The sequence below is a fragment of the Rhinopithecus roxellana genome, chromosome 8 (assembly GCF_007565055.1).
Source record: "Rhinopithecus roxellana isolate Shanxi Qingling chromosome 8, ASM756505v1, whole genome shotgun sequence".
NCBI lineage: Eukaryota > Metazoa > Chordata > Mammalia > Primates > Cercopithecidae > Rhinopithecus > Rhinopithecus roxellana.
In genome coordinates this window covers 1,858,530-1,877,419 of record NC_044556.1, presented here as the reverse complement: position 1 = coordinate 1,877,419, position 18,890 = coordinate 1,858,530, and the positions used below count along the sequence as shown (strand labels likewise).

Genomic DNA, 18,890 nt, shown 5'->3' with positions numbered 1-18,890 from the left:
TTAAGGGTCTCTTCCTCACTCTCTGAAGCCCCAGTATTAGTTTCTTTGTCCCCATGCCCACTCCCCAGCAACTCCAGCGCCCTGGCTCAATCAGACATCTGAAGGTCCTGGCTGCTGTCAGAAGAGGTGGATGGTGTACCTGTGTCTGCTGGTGGTGATTTCCCTGTTCCTGGGCTGCCTCGGTCTCACTGTGTCCCTGATTAAATGTGAGTAGGGCCATGATGGGACATAGGGAGAGATTGGGGAGGGAGCACAGGAGGACCTGGGCTCAATTTGGACTCTTCGTCATAGACCAGGAGTTGATGGAAGAACTGAGAATGTTAAACTTTCAGCAGATGACGTGGCGAGCAAATAGTGAGTACTTCATGCCACTCCTATTGAGCCCTAACCCAATCCTCAGATCCAACTCCAAAATCCGACCTCATCCCCATCTTTGCTGGGCACTGTGCTAGGTACCAGGGGGGTAAAATGGTAAACATGTCAGACACAGTCCCTGTCCCTGTGAAGTGTGCATGTGTATATGTGTCTAGACCTCCACCATCCAATATGGTGGCTACAAGCCACATGTGGCTGTTGAACACTTGAAATGTGGCCAGTCCAAATGGAGATGTGCTCTAAGTATAAAATACGCACTGGGCCAGGGGCAGTGGCACATACCTGTAATCCTAGCACTTTTGGAGGCTGGGGCAGGAGGATTGCTTGAGGCCGGAAGTTCAAGATCAGCCTGGGCAATACAGCAAGACCCCATCTCTAAAAAAAATTAGCAGAGTGTGGTGGTGTGTGTGTGGTGTGTGGTGTGTGCTTGTCATCCCAGCTGCTCAAGAGGCTGAAGTGGGAGCATCTCTTGAATCAGGGAGTTTGAGGTTGATCATGAGCCATGATCGCACTCAAGAGATCCTCCTGCCTCAGCCTCTTGAGTTGCTGGGACACAGGGGCATGCCATCACACCAGGCTGATTTTTAATTTTTTTTTTTTTTGTAAAGAAGAGGTCACACTATGTTGACTAAGCTGGTTTCAAACTCTTGACCTCGTGTTCCTCCTGCCTCAGCCTTCTGAAGTGTTCCGTGCCTGGCTTAAAACCTGTGTTTCCGTTTTGTCCAACTGAAGGACCAGCTACTGAGCTAGCGAGTGTTGAAAAAGGGAAGAGCTCATAGTGATAATACACACATTAATTACAGAAGAATCTTCTGACCTAGCATGGCGTTCATTATGACTGCTGAAGTCTGACTATTTCTCCATTCCACACTGCCTCACCCTATGCTTCATAACAAGCAAGCTCAAATCCCATCAATGGCTTCTCATTGTCCGGAGTCCAAGGTGAAACCTTTAGCTTGGCATTCAAGGATCCACATACTAGGTTGGGCACAGTGGCTCATGTCTGTAATCCTAGCACTTTGGATGGCCAAGGTGGGAAGATCCCTTGAGACCAGGAGTTCAAGACCAGCCTGGGCAGAGCAAGACTTTCTTTTCTTTTCTTTTCTTTCTTTCTTCTTCCTTCCTTCCTTCCTTCCTTCCTTCCTTCCTTCCTTCCTTCCTTCCTTCCTTCCTTCCTATCTTTTCTTTTTCTTTCTTTCTCTCTCTCTCTCTCTCTCCCTCTCTCTCTCTCCCTCCCTCCCTCCCTCCCTTCCTTCCTTCCTTCCTTCCTTCCTTGTTGCTTTCTTGTGCTCTTGCTTTCTTTCTCTCTTGCCTTCTTTCTTTCTTTTGACAGAGTTTTGCCTTGTTGCCCAGGATGTAGTACAGTGGCGCGATCTCGGCTCACTTCAACCTCCCCCTCCCAGGTTCAAGTGATTCTCCTGCCTCAGCCTCCTGAGTAGCTCAGATTACAGGTATCCGCCACCACTCCTGGCTAATCTTTTGTACTTTTAGTAGAGATGGGGTTTCACCCTGTTGGCCAGGCTGGTCTCGAACTCCTGACCTCAGGTGATCCATCTGCGTCAGCCTCCCAAAGTTCTGGGATTATGGACATGAGCCACTGCATCCGGCCTAGCAAGACCCTGTTTCTACAAAAAATTTTAAAAAATTAGCCAGTCATGATGTCGTGTACCTGTAGTCCTAGCTACTCAGGAGGCTGAGGTGGGAGGATCACTTGAGCCCAAGATGTCGAGGCTGCAGTGAACCATGATTGCATCACTGCACTCCAGCCTGTGGGACAGAGCAGGACTCTGTCTAAAAAAAATAAAATAGGCCGGGCGCGGTGGCTCAAGCCTGTAATCCCAGCACTTTGGGAGGCCAAGAAGGGCGGATCACGAGGTCAGGAGATCGAGACCATCCTGGCTAACCCGGTGAAACCCCGTCTCTACTAAAAAAAAATACAAAAAACTAGCCGGGCGAGGTCGCGGGCGCCTGTAGTCCCAGCTACTGGGGAGGCTGAGGCAGGAGAATGGCATGAACCCGGAAGGCAGAGCTTGCAGTGAGCTGAGATCCGGCCACTGCACTCCAGCCTGGGCGACAGAGCGAGACTCCGTCTCAAAAAAAAAAAGAAAAAAAAAATTAAATAAATAAATAAAATAAAGGATCCAGGCACCCGAACTCATTCTACTTTGATCTCAAGCTTTTCTGAGTTTTCCCTCCACTCTTACAGGCTTTGCCAGGCTACCACAACATACTTGCCTCTGTATCCTTGCTTTATTTTTTTTGAGACGAAGTCTGGCTCTGTCGCCCAGGCTGGAGCACAGTGTTGTGATCTTGGCTCACTGCAACCTCTGCCTTCGGTGTTCTAGTGATTCTTCTGCCTCAGCCTCCTGAGTAGCTGGGATTACAGGCATGCACCACCGTGCCCGGCTAATTTGTGTAGAGACGGGGTTTTACCATGTTGGCCAGGCTGATCTTGAACTCTTGACCTCAAATGATCTGCCCACCTCGGCCTCCCGAGGTGCTGGGATTACAGGTTTGAGCTGCCGCGGGCAGCCTGCATCTTTGCTTTTAAGATAGTCCCTGCCTAATATGCCTCTTCCTCACCTCACAGTTATCGAATAACTTTCTTCCTTTAAAACCCACTTCCTCCAGGGTGCCCACCACCCCTACTCTTCCTACGTCTCTAGGATTGATCCCTTCTCTGAGCCATTCTCGGATTCTGAGCACTGTACATGTGGTTTTTGGGTGCAAGCATGACCCACTGGAATGTGGACATAGCAGGGAAAGTGACCCTTGCTTCTCTCTCCGATGTGTCTGCAGTACGTGGTGGATGGGTAGGATGGGTTTTGAGTCTGTAACCCTCAAGCCTATCCCTTCTGACAGTGACTGGCATGGCAGGGCTAGCTGGCCTGAAGCATGACATTGACCATTTAAGAGCTGACACCAACCAGTCCCTGGTGGAACTTCGGGGCTTATTAGGTGAGTGAGACTTGGGGAATTGCCCAGGGATGGGGGGCATGGCAGAGCTGGCACATTATATCACTCCATTGTGAAGTGATTCTCAGTGCAATCTATGCGAATGGTGTCTCCCTGCTGGAGTTGAGCAGTGTACAGCCTGCAGAACCATACATGGCATACTATGCACATGGCTCAGGTTCTGGGGCCATCCTGACAGCATTCTTTTTTTTTTTTTTTTTTTTTTTTTTTTTTTTGAGACAGAGTCTCGCTCTGTCGCCCGGGCTGGAGTGCAGTGGCTGGATCTCAGCTCACTGCAAGCTCCACCTCCCAGGTTTACGCCATTCTGCCTCAGCCTCCCAAGTAGTTGGGACTACAGACGCCCGCCACCTCGCCCGGCTAGTTTTTTGTATTTTTTAGTAGAGACGGAGTTTCACCGTGTTCGCCAGGATGGTCTTGATCTCCTGACCTCGTGATCCGCCCCCCTCGGCCTCCCGAAGCGCTGGGATTACAGGCTTGAGCCACCGCGCCCGGCCCCGACAGCATACTTTCTGGTTCCCAGGCTGCCGCCGAGTTACCTGTCCTGAAGGCTGGCTGCCCTTTGAGGGCAAGTGTTACTACTTCTCCCCAATCACCAAGTCATGGGATGAAGCCCGAATTTTCTGCCAGGAGAATTACTCTCACTTGGTCATCATCGATAGCTTTGCTGAGCACGTGAGTTGTTCCCACTGAACCTTTGAGAACCTTCAGGGACAGCCTGCTTCTCTTCCGGGGTGCACACATCCCTCCATTCCCTGGATGGCAAGAAATTAGAATTACTTTTCAGTTACTAAAACTTTAACAGCAAGCTCTTCCTAAGATAGTATCATGCAGAAGTTAAGAAGACATGCTTTGTTTTTTGAGTTCAAATTCTGATTGTGTTGATTTAACCTCTGTACGTTTCAAGTTTCAGTTTTATCTCTAACTTGAAAATACAATAATGAGTATCTGTTAGGTAGCACTTTCTGTGTTTCAGGTTGTATTCCAAATACTTTACATCTTACATTCATTAACATGTGCAATCCTCAGGACAACCTATAAATTAGTATGTCAGTCAGAAAAGGTTATTTCTTTTTTTCTTTTTTTTTTTTTGAAACAGAGTTTTGCTGTGTCACCCAGGCTGGAGTGCAGTGGCTGGATCTCAGCTCACTGCAAGCTCCGCCTCCCGGGTTCACGCCATTCTCCTGCCCCAGCCTCCCGAGTAGCTGGGACCACAGGCGCCCGCCACCTCGCCCAGCTAGTTTTTTGTATTTTTTAGTAGAGACGGGGTTTCACCGGGTTAGCCAGGATGGTCTCGATCTCCTGACCTCTTGATCCGCCCGTCTCGGCCTCCCAAAGTGCTGGGATTACAGGCTTGAGCCACCGCGCCCGGCCAGAAGAGGTTATTTCTTTCTTTCTTTCTTTTTTTTTTTTTTGAGATGGAGTCTCACTCTGTCACTCAGGCTGGAGTGCAGTGGCGCAATCTCTGCTCACTGCAACCTCCACCTCCTGGGTTCAAGCGATTCTCGTGCGTCAGCGTTCTGAGTAGCTGGGATTGCAGGTGTGTGCCACCACGCCTGGCTAACTTTTGTATTATTAGTAGAGATGGGGTTTCTCCATGTTGGCCAGGTTGATCTTGAACTCCTGACCTCAGGTGATCCACCCGCCTCGGCCTCCCAAAGTACTGGGATTACAGGCATGAGCCACCGTGCCTGGCCAAAACAGGGCTTTTGAAGAAATTAAATTAGGTAATGTAAATGAGGCAGATACAAATCATATTCCCTAACTCAGTTTCACAAGAAATACAACTACATTTCCTTTAAATTACTCATTTTAGTTTCTCTCTTGAGTTTTCATTCTACTAGACTGGTGTACATTTACTCTCAGTCAATTGGGGTCCCCCATTTTACTTCTAAATGGGGACAGCTTTTATGGAGTCAAGGTGGAGGGGAGCACACATCGGGTCTTTATTGTCTTTACTCCAAACTGATATCTACTGGGACATCTACAGACTGAATGATCCTGGGAAGGTTATTTAACCTTTCTGTGCCTCAGTTTTCTCATCTACAAAATGGGCATAATGATAAGAATCCAATGAGACAATTTGTGCAAAGTAGCATAGCTCACTTTTTTTTTTGATGGAGTCTTGCTCTGTTGCCCAGGTTGGAGTGCAGTGGCATGATCTTGGCTCACTGCAGCCTCTACCTCCCAGGTTCAGGTGATCCTCCTGCTTTAGCCTCCCAAGTAACTGGGACTATAGTCACGTGCCACCACTCCCAGCTAAGTTTTGTATTTTTTTTTTTTTCAGTAGAGTTAGAGTATCATCATCATGTTGGCCAGGCCGCTCTCTGGTTAATGATCTTAAGTGATCTTCCCTCTTGATTGACCTCCTGAAGTGTTGGGATTACAGGCGTGAGCCACCGTGCCTAGTCCATAGCTCACTTCTTAATTCATTAAGTCAACCAACATTTCCTGAGCACCTACTATGTGCTAGAGACTATTCTACATATTGGGGATCCAGTGATGACCAAGACATATGAGTTCCCTCTTCTTAAACTGTTCTGATTTTGGTGCCCAGAAATAGCAAGGACTCTCTAAATGTTAAAGAGTCTTCTGGTTTTCTGGGGCTCAGTCTTTGGACCACCTAGGCTGCCCCCGAGGCATCCCACTCTTCCATCAGCAAAGCCTTTGGGCCTAGAGGTCTTTTTCTGCTGTTCTTGGGCACAAGAGATCTTTCTGCTCCTCCTATCCCATTCTGGGGTCTAAGACACTGTGAGGCCTTCTAAGCTTCTGTCTAATCTGATGGGACAGGAAGCCCTTTTCCGCTCTCTGATTTTCTGACACCTCCCTGGGGCTTTACCCAGGAAATAGTGCCCAGGACCTTCTGCTTTTTAGAGTCTCCAAGCCCATCTGGGGTTTTTACCATCACCTGATGCTCACCGGAAATGAGATGCCAGATTCTTCTCTCAGGGGCGTTCCATGTCTACACATTTATTATTTCCTTCCCATGGTGACCTTACCTCCCCACATTTTTTTTTTCCCTCAAAGCAGAAATTTCATTGCCCACATTCTTTGACCACAATGCTATAACGACAGAAATATTTTATTTTACAAAAATTTCCATCACCTTAAAAATGTTTAAAGTCAGCCGGCTGCAGTGGCTCGCACTGTAATCCCAGCAGTTTGAGAGGCCGAGGTGGGCAGATCACCTGAGGTCAGGAGTTCGAGACCAGCCTGGCCAACATGGTGAAACTTCCTGTCTACTAAAAATACAAAAATGAGCTGGGTATGGTGGAGCGCGACTGTAATCTCAGCTACTCAGGAGGCTGAGGCAGGAAAATCGCTTGAACCCGGGAGGCAGAGGGTGTAGTGAGCTGGGATCATGCCACTGCATTTCAGTCTAGGAGACAAAGCAAGACCTTGTCTCAAAAAAAAAAAAAAAAAATTTTTTTTTTAAAGTCACTGGATAACTTTGGGTTAAAGAAGAAATCAAAACTGCAAGTAAATAAAAGCAAACATCAATTAGCATTGCCTATAGTAGAACACATGAAATAGATAATAGTAAAACATTCTTAAAGTACAAATAATTCCAGGATGTGGAAAGCTGGGGTGAGTGTTACTCACACCCAAGCAGCAACAATAGCCAGATAAACTATAAAATCATAACTTTTCCTAAACTCATTAGTTAACTGATATCATAGGGCAGTCAAAAAGTCTAAAATGGTCCAGGCGTGGTGGCTCATGCCTGTAATCCCAGTACTTTGACCTCCCCACTTTTTTTTTTTTTTGAGACGGAATTTCGCGTTTTCTTGCCCAGGCTGGAGTGCACTGTCGTGATCTCGGCTCACTGCAACCTCCGCCTTCCCGTTTCAAGCAATTTTCCTGTCTCAGCCTCCCGAGTAGCTGGGATTACAGGCATGCCACCAGGCCTGGCTAATGTTTGTATTTTTAGTAGAGATGGGATTTTGCCATGTTGGCCAGACTGGTCTCCAACTCCTGACCTCAGGTGATCCACCCGCCTCGGCCTCTCTAAGTGCTGGGATTACAGGCGTGAGCCACCGTGCCTGGCCACCTCCCTACATGTTAAGAAATCTTGGTTTGGTGGTAAGTTGGGTGAGTTAGATGTGATTTGCATACAGTAAAATGCGCAGGTCTTTGGTGTATGTTCAGTGAACTTTGACAAATGCATACGCCTGTGTAACTGTCAAACTAACCAATATTTATAATCTTTCCACCACCCTAGAAAGTTTTTTCATATCCTTTTTCTAGTTAATCCCTCCCTGCCCCCCACTTGTAACCACCAGTCTAATTTCTTTCGCCATAAATTAGTTTGCCTGGAGAGGAGTTGCTTCTAACTATATTTTCTTCCCTATCTTTTATCTTTGCCGTAAGTCCTTTCTTTTCTTCCAAAGGCCTGGGATTTTGATTTGTTTTGGGACACGGTCTTGCTCTGCTGCCCAGGCTGGAGTGCAGTGTGCATTCATAGCTCACTGCTGCCTTGAACTCTTGGGCTAAGGGATCCTCCCACCTCAGCCTCCTGAGTAGCTGGGACTATAGACACGTACTACCATGTATGGCTAATTTTTACAAATTTTTGTAGAGATGGGGGTCTCAGTATGTTGCCCAGGCTAGTCTCGAACTCCTACGCTCAAGCGATCCTCCCTCCTTGGCTTACGTGCTGGGATTACCGGTATGAGGCAGCGTTTGTCAAAGGCCTGGGCTTTTGAATACCAAAGCCAAGAAACCTACTTTCCATCTTCCTTCTTTCTTTTCCTGGAACAATGAACTCCTGTGCTGTTTGGATGCAGATTAAGGCTAGGGAGTGGCACAAAAGTGCAAGAGAAACCAAAAAACATCAGTTACTATTGCTAAAAATGTCACTTAAATGTTATAATGCTAAATACTAAGACGTCACAGTATGAGGCCATGCCTGTAATCCTAGCTCTTTGGGAGACTTACAGTGACCTTTGGGACATGCAGTGAGCCATGATTGCACCACTGCACTCTAGTCTGGTTGACAGAGTGAGACTTTGTCTCAGAAAAAAAAAAAAAAAAAAAAAAAAATTAGGCCGGGTGTGGTGGCTCACGCCTGTAATTCCAGCACTTTGGGAGGCTGAGGCAGGTGGATCAACTGAAGTCAGGAGTTTGAGATCAGCCTGGGCAACATGGCGAAACACCATCTCTACTAAAAAATACAACAATTAGCCGGACCTGGTGGCGGGTACCTATAATCTCAGCTACTCGGGAGCCTGCGGCAGGAGAATCTCTTGAACCCAGGAGGCGGAGGCTGCAGTGAGCTGAGATCACACCACTGCACTCCACCCTGGGTGACAGCAAGACTCCATCTCAAAAAAAAAAAAAAAAAAAAAAAAAAAATCCTCACAACACTACCAGGAGATAGCTACTGTTAACCCATTTTACAGGTGAGGAAACTGAGGCACAGAGCAGTTCACAGATTACATGAGAAAAAGTAGCACGATTATTCCCACCACACATACTACAGTAGGAGGAAGACATTGATCCTGTTTTGCATACCATGGGGATGGGGACGGGTTGTGGGAGGTGACGTTCCCAAGCCCTAAATGTGTGGGACAGGGTAGAGGGCAGGTCCTCACCCTGAGGGTCATGTAGAGGAATGGCTGTCTGAATGGAGTTTGTATTTGCAGAATTTTGTGGCCAAGGCTCACGGCTCTCCACGGGTGTACTGGCTGGGGCTGAATGACAGGGGCCAAGAAGGGGACTGGAGGTGGCTGGATGGGTCTCCTGTGACGTTAAGGCAAGTGCTCGGGTTTCCTGGGGTCTCTCTGCTTCCTCTGTGGGCCCTGACCATGGGGAGGGGAGAAGGTGATGGAGTACCTGGTTGAAGGAGTCAGGAGCTGTTTCTTTTCTTTTTCTTTTTTTTGAGGTGGAGGGAGTCTTGCTCTGTCGCCCAGGCTGGAGTGCAGTGGCATGATCTCAGCTCACTACAAGCTCCGCCGCCCGGGTTCAAGGAATTCTCTGCCTCAGACTCCCGAGTAGCTGGGACTACAGGTGCCCGCCACCTCGCCTGGCTAATTTTTTTGTATTTTTAAGTAGAGAATGGGGTTTCACTGTGTTAACCAGGATGGTCTCAATCTCTTGACCTCATGATCTGCCCTCCTCGGCCTCCCAAAGTGCTGGGATTATAGGCGTGAGCCACCACGCCCGGCCAGGAGCTGGTTCTTACTGGTACAGTCTACTTGTTTTGTTTTATTTTATTTTATTTTATTTTATTGTTTATTTATTTATTGAGACAGAGTCTCGCTGTTGCCCAGGCTGGAGTACAATGGCGTGATCTCGGCTCACTACAACCTCTGCCTCCTGGGTGCAAGTGATTCTCCCACGTCAGTCTCCCAAGTAACTGGGATTACAGGCACCCGCCATCAAGCCTGGCTAATTTTTGTATTTTTGTAGAGATGGGGTTTCACCATGTTGGCCAGGCTGGTCTTGAACTTCTTACCTCAGGTGATCTGCCCACCTTGGCCTCCCAAAGTGCTGGGATTATAGGTGTGAGCCACTGTGCCTGGCCTTATTTTAGCTTTTTGAGACAGGGTCTCGCCCTGTCACCCAGGCTGGAGTGTAGTGGTGCAATCTCGGCTCACTGCAGCCTCAACCTCCCAGGCTCAGATAATCCTCCTGTCTCAGCCTCCCAAATAGCTGGGACCACAGGCACACACCACCACGCCTGGCTAATTTTTTGTATTTTTAGTAGAGATGGGGTTTCACCATGTTGCCCAGGCTGGTTTTGAACTCCTGAGCTCAAGTGATCCACCCACCTCAGCCTCCTGAAGTGCTGGGATGACAGGCTTGAGCCGCCGCACCTGGCCTCTACTAATTTTAAATACAGAAAAATTCCTGTCCTGTTTGGTAAATTGTCTTTGCCTTAAATCTCCTGAGAGTCCTTCTGCTGCCCCTTGGACTTCCCCATCACCTAACAACTAAAGGGTTTGTCCCGGGCACAGAAGGAGCCTAGAGACCCTGATTGCAGGGTGTGTGTGCACAGGCAGCATTGCTCATTATTTTGGTACACCACCCCCAGTCATTGCGATTTCCCTGTGTGCTTGGCATCCTTGCAGTCCAAGCTGATAGGGTGTCTAGAATCCCAGACTGGGCCAGACAGGGACAGCACCAGGGGGATTTTTTGGTGACAGGCTGTCTGGACCCTGAACCTTCTTCAGTATTTCCTCCACTGCAACATCTCAGCCTTTTTGTACAACTGCTGAAATATATCAAGCTCCCCAGGCTAATGGTTGGGAGAAAAAAGGGAGGGTGGAAGGATGAGAAAGATTTTTTTTTTTTTTGAGACAGGGTCTCACTCTGTTGCCCAGGCTGAAGTGCAGTGATGCAATCTTGACCCAATGCAACCTCTGCCTCCCAGGCTCAAGTGATTCTCCCACCTCAGACTATTGACTAGCTGGACCTACAGGTGCGCACCACCACGCCTGGCTAATTTTTTTGTTTTTTGTTTTTGAGATGAGTCTCACTCTGTGGCCCAAGCTGGAGTGCAGTGGCACAGTCTCGGCTCACTGCGACTTCTGCCTCCTGGATTCAAGCGATTCTCCTGCCTCAGTCTCCCTGAGTAGCTGGGATTACAGCTGCCCGCCACCACACTCAGCTAATTTTTGTAGTTTTAGTAGAGACGGGGTTTCACCATGTTGGTCAGGCTGGTCTCGATCTCCTAACCTCAAGCGATCCGCCCACCTCGGCCTCCCAAAGTGCTGGGATTACAGGTGTGAACCATTGCACCTGACGGAACATTGGCTGCTAAAGGCTCACAGGAATGCTATTTCTGGAAAGCTATTCTCAGCTGAATGGGAGCCTGCTCACCTAAGACATTACCCAACTCCACTGGGGTCAGCTCACAACCAGTGACAGCCTAAGAGAAGCCTGGACCCCTTGTGACAAATTGGGGATGACCCTGGTGCTGTTCACATCCCAGGGGTCTCCGTTGGGGTCGGGCTGAGGCTAGAGTCATCTGAGTCCACGCTCCTGCTCAATTCCTTCCCCATCTCCATCTGGCTTCCCTCACCTCTCTCCTAAGAACATCCTTTAATAAATCCTACACACTCGAGTCCCTGAATCAGGCCCTGCTTTAAGCAAGACCCTACATGATCTAAACAATTCGTAGAAGGTTGGGAAGTTTGGGTTGGGAGGTTGTAAAGGAAAGAGTCTTTGGAAGACAAGACAGAAACTGACCAGATTCAGAAATTGATTACAGGTGTAAACCTCCGCGCGCTGCCTAACACGGGTTTTGACAAATACATAGTGCCAGGTATTCATCGTTACGGTATTATACAGAAGAGTTTCACCACCCCTAAAGATCCCCGTCCCTCTGCCCACTTTTTCCTCCATCCAGCTTCTGGGAGCCAGAGGAACCCAATAACATGCACAATGAGGACTGTGCTACCATGAACAAAGATGGCAGGTGGAATGATCTGTCTTGCTACAAAACTACATATTGGATTTGCGAGCGGAAATGTTCCTGTTGAAGCCCAGGACCGAGGCTGGGGGGTCCATATTCGAGCGTCCCTCACTCTTTGAGATGAGAATCTCCTGTCCTTTCATGGACGGCCTTGCCTCTTCATGAGTGGACACAGATGTGCCCTAAACAGGATTGGCACCCTGGATGCAGCAAATTCCCAGGGATGCAAGTCAGGCTGTTTCTAGAGTGAAGACTTGGGCTTGTCCCAGTAGATGGTGAGCTGGGAGGACGCTCAGAGCTTGGTGGTGGGAGGTCTCCCAGTTCTGGGGTTGAAAGGATCTTCACCAAGTTCCTGATCATGACTCTTGGGAAGTGATACTAGCCCTGAGGACCCTGGGGCTGGTATTGAACCTGGGATGAAATATCCTGGCGCCTCTGAACCACAAAGAGCTGGGGCTGGGTTCCTTTTTCTGCAGCCTCAAACTTCTGGGCTCAGGCAATCCTCCCATCTCAGCCTCCTGAGTAGCTGGGACTACACATGCGCACCACCATGCCTGGTCAATTTTTTGTAGTGTTTAAAGAGAGGGAGTCTCACTATGTTGCCCAGACCAGTCTCAAACTCCTGGCCTCAATTGATCCTCCTACTTGGGCCTCCCAAATTGTTAGAATTACAGGTGTGAGCCACTGTGCCTGGCTCAAAATTATTATTATTATAGAGATGAGGTCTCACTCTGTTGCCCAGACTGGTCTCAAACTCCTGGGATCAAGCAATCCTTCTGCCTTGGCCTCCCAAAGTGCTAGGATTACAGGCATGTGTCACCACACCTGGCCGATATTTTTATTTTTATTTTTACTTTCCTCATCTTTTCCTTTTTTTTTTTTTAATGAAAGCTTTGAAAGTGGTGACAGCAAAATTTCCCTTAGAGCTAGACCTCTAGATCTGCCTTGCACAGAAATACATTAAATGGACTGGTCTCATGTAGTCCCCACCGTCTTTGCAAATTACAAACCTAAAAATTACAGAACATCAGCAGAGAAGACAGGAGAGCTTCTATACTTACCCCATGTTGTCCTCTGCAGACACTGCTTCCTTCCTGGTCTCAAACAGCACAAATAACCCAGAAGCTATCAAAAGTATTTTTGACCAGCAACTTTCTCAATGTCTTGGGTAAGGTTTGCACAAGCTAAGTGGCAGAATCAGACCTTTGCCAGAAGACTTGGCCCACGGAAATTCTATCCTTTTTTTTTTTTTGAGACAGGGTCTCATTCTGCCACCCAAGCTGGAATGCAGTGGCACGATCATAGCTCACTGCATCCTCTGCCGCCTGGGCTCGAGTGATCCTCCCGCCTCAGCCTCCCATGTAGCTGGGACTACCAGCATTCACCCTCATACCTGGCTGGTCCATGGAACTTCTAGAAAGGCATACCAGCTGAAAAGCAAGACTCCTACATAGTGTGGCCAGGCAGGCCATAACCTGGTCATATCCAAACAGGACAACGCTGGACATATCTGCCAACATGTGCCCTTGAGCTGTCTGTGGGTTGTAACGTCTTTGATGATATAATTCACTTTATTTGCCGGGCACAGTGGCTCACGCCTGTAATCCCAGCACTTTGGGAGACTGAGGTGGGCAGATCACCTGAGGTCAGGAGTTCGAGACCAGCCTGGCCAACATGGTAAAACCCTGTCTCTACTAAAAATACAAAAAATTAGCTGGGCGTGGTGGCATGTGCCTGTAATCCCAGCTACTCATGAGGCTAAGGCACGAGAATTGCTTGAACCCAGGAGGCGGAGGTTGCAGTGAGCTGAGATTGCGCCACTGCACTCCAGCCTGGGTGACACAGTAAGACTCCATCTCACAGAAATAAATAAATAAATAAATAAATAAATAAATAAATAAATAAATGAAAATAAAAATTCACTTTACTTCTGTATGGACTTTCTTGGGCTATTAGCTCTTGCAATGTTAGTGCTTCTCAAAATGCCGCTTTGTTGGGTGTTCCTTGTGTTAGTTTGCTGGGGATGCCATAACAAAGGACCATAGACTGTGTGGCTTCAGCAACAGAATGCATTTTCTCACAGTTCTGGAGGCTGGATGTCCAAGATCAAGGTGTGGGCAGGGTTAGTTTCTTCTGAGGCCTCCTGTCTTGGCTTGTAGATCATCCTGTTCTCCCTGTGTCTTCACCTGGTTCTCCCTCTGTGTCTGGGTCCTAATCTCCTCCTCCTCTTCTTTTTTTTTTTTGAGACAGGGTCTCGCTCTGTCACTCAGGCTGGAATGCAGTGGCATGATCTCAGCTCACTGCAACTTCCACCTCCCGGGCTTAAGCATCCTCCCGCCTCAGCCTCCCGAGTAGCTGGGATTACAAGTGTGCACCACCGTGCCTGCCTAATTTTTGTAGTCTTTGTAGCAACGGGGTTTTACCATGCTGCCCAGACTGGTTTTGAACTCCTGGGCTCAAGCGATCTGCTCACCTTGTCCCCGCAAAGTGCTGGGATTACAGGCATGAACCACCGTGCTGGGCCTACAATGACCTCTTTAAAGACCCTGTCGCCAAATACAGCAATATTATGAGGTCCTGGGAATTAGAATTTCAACATATGCATTTGGGAGGGGTGGCACAATTTTGCCTATAACATTCACAAACTGTCAGAGTGACCCCCGCCTGACCCTCCTGCCCTGGCCATGTGACAACCAAAAAATATCAATTAAAGGGCTGGTACTACTCCCAGCTAGGCATAACTCAACATAATATTCCCTTTGGACAATCCTTGAATTGCATCCAAGGGTGGGTAGACATTCTCCAAACCAACCAATTTGTTATTATTATTTTTTGAGACAGAGTCTTGCTCTGTCGCCCAGGTTGGAATGCAGCAGTGCGATCTCGGCTCACTGCAACGTCTGCTTTCCAGGTTCAAGCGGTTCTCCTGCCTCAGCCTCCTGAATAGCTGGGATTATGGGCATTTGCCACCACGTCTGGCTAATTTTTGTATTTTTAGTAGAGACAGGGCTTTGCCGTATTGGCCAGGCTGGTCTCGAACTCCTGATGTCAAGTGATCCGCCCACCTCAGTCCCCTAACGTGCTGGGATTACAGGTGTGAGCCACCTACACCTGGCCTTATTTTATTTTTTGAGACAAGATCTCACTCTGTCACTCAGGCTGGAGTGCAGTGTTGTAATCATAGCTCACTGCAGCCTCAAGCACCTGGGCTCAAGCGATCCTCCCTCCTCAGACTCCTGTATAACTAGAACTACAGGTGTGCTCCACCACACCCAGATTATTTTATTTTTATTTTTTTTTGTATAGACAGGGGTCTTGCTTTGTTGCCTAGACTGGGCTTAAATTCCTGGTCTCAAACGATCCTCCTCCCTCAGCCTCCCAAAGTGCAAGGATTGCGATCAATTTATTAACCAACAAGCACCCTTAATTAATAGCAGAGTCTTTCCTGTTTTGTCTGAGAACAAGTGATTATAGCAAGGAGACTGTGAGGAGAGGAGGTGGTGGGGGAGGTCAGAGCTGACTTCACTTCCTGTTTCTTTGATTTGTTCTTTTATTTTGTTATTAATTTTTTTTTTTTTTTTGAGATGGAGTCTAACTCTGTCACCTAGGCTGGAGTACAGTGGCAAGATCTGGGCTCACTGCAACCTCCTCCTCCGGGGTTTAAGCGATTCTCGTGCCTCAGCCTCCTGAGTGGCTGGGATTACAGGCACGCACCACCATATCCGGCTAATTTTTGTATTATTAGTAAGACAGGGTTTTGCCACATTGGCCAGGCTGGTCGTGAACTCCTGACCTCAAGTGATCTGCCCTCCCTGGCCTCTCAAAGTGCTGGGATTACAGGTGTGAGCCACTGCACTCGGCTTCATTATTTATTTTTAAGAGATGGGTTCTCAAGATGTTGCCCAGGCTGGAGTGCAGTGGCAATTCATAGGCAGGATCCCACTACTGAGTTTTGATCCTCTCTGTCCTCTCTTCTCACCTCCGCCCACCTCTGCACCTGCCCCGACTCATCACTACCAAAGCCAGCTCCTGTACTGTCTGCAGCCTGCTGAGTGGGTGGGTGTCTTGTTGTAAACCCTCCACCCAGGGGACTGTTGTGCCAAGCAACTTTATCTGGGGTCTGGGGAAGTTCCCATGTATCAGAAGAGGGAAGTTCAGTGTTTTCTGATATGCGTATTGACAAATGGGGAAGTGGGGTCTGTGGTCAAATCTCTAGGAGGCCCCTGGTGGAGCTGGTCCCAACCTATCTTCCTTCCACATCTCTCATGATTTTCTAATTGCAGAGAGGTAAACATGAAAGAGGTCACTTTTTACCACTTTAGGTCCAGGGGAGCAACAGTTGGATAAAAATAATAACCATGGTTGATCAAACATATATTGGGTGGTAGATAAATGCAGTGGCTCTTACTGAATCTTCACCATAACTTTGTGAGGTTGGAATATTTACCAACCCCCGCCAATCTTTTTATTTTATTTATTTTGTTTTTGTTTTTTAGACAGAGTCTCGCTCTGTCACCCCGGCTGGAGTGCAGTGGTGTGATCTCGGCTCACTGCAACCTCTGGCTCCTGGGTTCAAGCGATTCTTCTGCATCTGCCTCCCAAGTAGTTGGGATTACAGGTGCACCCTGATGCCCGGTAAATTTTTGTATTTTTAGTAGAGATGGGGTTTTGTCATGTTGGCCAGGCTGATCTTGAACCCCTGGCTTCAAGTGATCTGCCTGCCTTAGCCTCCCAAAATGCTGGGATTACAGGCATAAGCTACTGTGCCCAGTCCCCATTTTTTTTTTTTTTTTTTTTTTTTAAAGACAGAATCTCACTCTGTCACCCAGGCTGGAGTGCAGTGGTGCAATCATAGCTTGTTGTGGCCTCAACTTCCTGGGCTCAAGTGATCCTCCCACCTCAGCCTCCCAAGTAGCTGTGGCTACAGGTGTGTGCCACCACACCTGGCTAACCAACCCCATTTTATACTTGGGCAAACTGAGGCCCTGGGGGGGTCTCATGGCTTGTCCATTGTCATTTAGTGGGTAAGTGGCACAATTGGGATTCAGATTCCATCTGGGCCTCCCACTATTGATTTCTTTCTACAGCTGCCTTCTTTTTTTTTTTGAGATAGAGTCTTGCTCCGTTGCCCAGGCTAGAGTGCAGTGGTGCAATGGTACAATCTCGGCTCACTGTAAGCTCCATCTCCCACCCCAGCTCCCTTGTTCCTCAGGAGAGACGACTCTGAGATGCACGTTCCACATTATCTCCTGAAAGTCCCCACTGGGGTAAAGCTCCACCTGCCTAGAGCCTGCTCAACTAACACATTTTTGGTTAATTAAAAAAAATTTTGTTTAGAGAGACAGCGTCTCTGGCCAGGTGTGGTGGGTCACGCTTGTAATCCCAGCACTTTGGGAGGCCGAAGCGGGTGGATCACTTGAGGCCAGGAGTTCGAGACCAGCCTGGGCAATATGTCAAAACCCCATTTCTACTAAAAAATACAAAAATTAGCCAGGCGTGGTGATGCGTGCCTGTAATCGCAGTTACTCAGGAGGCTGAGGCAGGAGATTTGCTTGAACCCAGGAGGCGAAGGTTGCAGTGAGCTGGGATTATGCCAGTGCGCTCCAGCCTGGACAACAGAGCGAGACTCTGCTTAAAAAAAAAAAAAAAATAAATAAAAAAAATAAAAAAATAAATAAATAAATAAATTACAGAGACAGGTTCTCACAGTGTTGCCCACGCTAGAGTGCAGTGGTGCAATTATAGCTCACTGCAACCTTGAACTCCTGGGCTCAAGCGATTCTCCAGCCTTCACCTCCCAAGTATCTGGGACTACAGGTGTGTGCCATTGAGCCCAGCAATAACACATCTTTTAACATATCTTGTTCTTTCTCTGCCTCACTTCTTCTTCTTCTTTTTTTTTTTAATGGAGTCTTGCTGTGTCGCCCACTGTAACCTCCGCCTCCAGGGTTCAAGTGATTCTTCTGCCTCAGCCTCCCGAGTAGCTGGGACTACAGGCCTACGCCACCATGCCCTGCTAATTTTTGTATTTTTAGTGGAGACGGTGTGTCACCCTATTGGCCAGGTTGGTCTCGAACTCCTGACCTCGCGATCTTCCCATCTTGGCCTCCCAAAGTTCTAGGATTACAGGTGTGAGCTACCGTGCCCAGCCCTGCCTCATTTCTTCACACCCCTATTGGTGTTTCCTGGGATCATCTCCAAAATAATCTACCTGTGTGCACTAAACTCCTTATCTCAGAGTCTGCTTTTGGGAGAACACAAAGGATGATGCTATGGGATGAGTGTCATCATCAAAGATGAGTTTGCGAAATGGTTCTGGTTTGCCTGGGACTGAGGGACTCCTGGATTGTGGGACTTTTGGTACTAAACTTGGGAAAGTCCTGGGAAAGCCAGAATGACTTGACTGTCCTTATAGGAGGACAGTGTGGCATGAGGGAAGCCAAGAGAAGGGAATGCTTCAAGAAGAAAAAAAAATGATTAACGGAGTCAGATGTTGACCCAATGGTCAAGTTTGGTAAGACTGAGAAACAACCAGTGGACTTTGCACGGAGGAAGCATTTGGGACGTTGATTTATCCTTTGGTATGTTGGAAGCAGAAGTTAAATTGCAGTGGTTGAACAGTGAGGAGGTTGGAGGAAGTGAAGACCACACAGTGGAAACAACTTTTTTTTCTAGAATTTTTTTTTTTTTTGAGATGGAGTTTCGCTTTTGTTGCCCAGGCTGGAGTGCAATGGTGCGATCTCGGCTCACCGCAACCTCCACCTCCTGGGATCAAGTGATTCTCCTGCCTCAGCCTCCTGAGTAGCTGGGATTACAGGCATGAGCCACCAAGCCTGGCTAATTTTGTATTTTTAGTAGAGAGGGGGTTTCTCCATGTTGGTCAGTCTGGTCTTGAACTTCTGACCTCAGGTGATCCACCTGGCTTGACCTCCCAAAGTGCTGGGATTATAGGCGTGAGCCACCACACCCGGCCTTTTTTCTAGAATTTTGGCTGTGAAGAGGAGGAGAGATAGAGTGGCTATTGCAGCAGGAAAGCAGATTAAGGGAGACTTTTTGGATAGAAGGGGCCTGAACATGTGTCCTCTCTTTTCTTTCCTTCTTTCCTCCCTTCCTCCCTTCCTCC

At 48.0% G+C, this 18,890-nt stretch overlaps 1 protein-coding gene across 3 annotated transcripts in view; it reads left to right on the top strand.

The window, feature by feature from the left end:
* CLEC17A (C-type lectin domain containing 17A) overlaps nucleotides 1-12,355 on the top strand; it is a 29,054-nt gene extending 16,699 nt beyond the window's left edge. For 2 of the 3 annotated variants that reach the window (XM_030936807.1, XM_010361562.2), the window contains exons 8-13: nucleotides 69-206; nucleotides 292-354; nucleotides 3,238-3,333; nucleotides 3,872-4,023; nucleotides 8,994-9,103; nucleotides 11,702-12,355. In XM_030936807.1, the coding sequence (XP_030792667.1) occupies nucleotides 69-206; nucleotides 292-354; nucleotides 3,238-3,333; nucleotides 3,872-4,023; nucleotides 8,994-9,103; nucleotides 11,702-11,834 (692 nt within the window). In that variant the 3' untranslated portion in view covers nucleotides 11,835-12,355. The remainder of the gene's footprint in view (nucleotides 1-68; nucleotides 207-291; nucleotides 355-3,237; nucleotides 3,334-3,871; nucleotides 4,024-8,993; nucleotides 9,104-11,701) is intronic. The other variant, XM_030936808.1, reaches the window with a different exon arrangement.
* The last annotated feature ends 6,535 nt before the right edge of the window (nucleotides 12,356-18,890 follow it).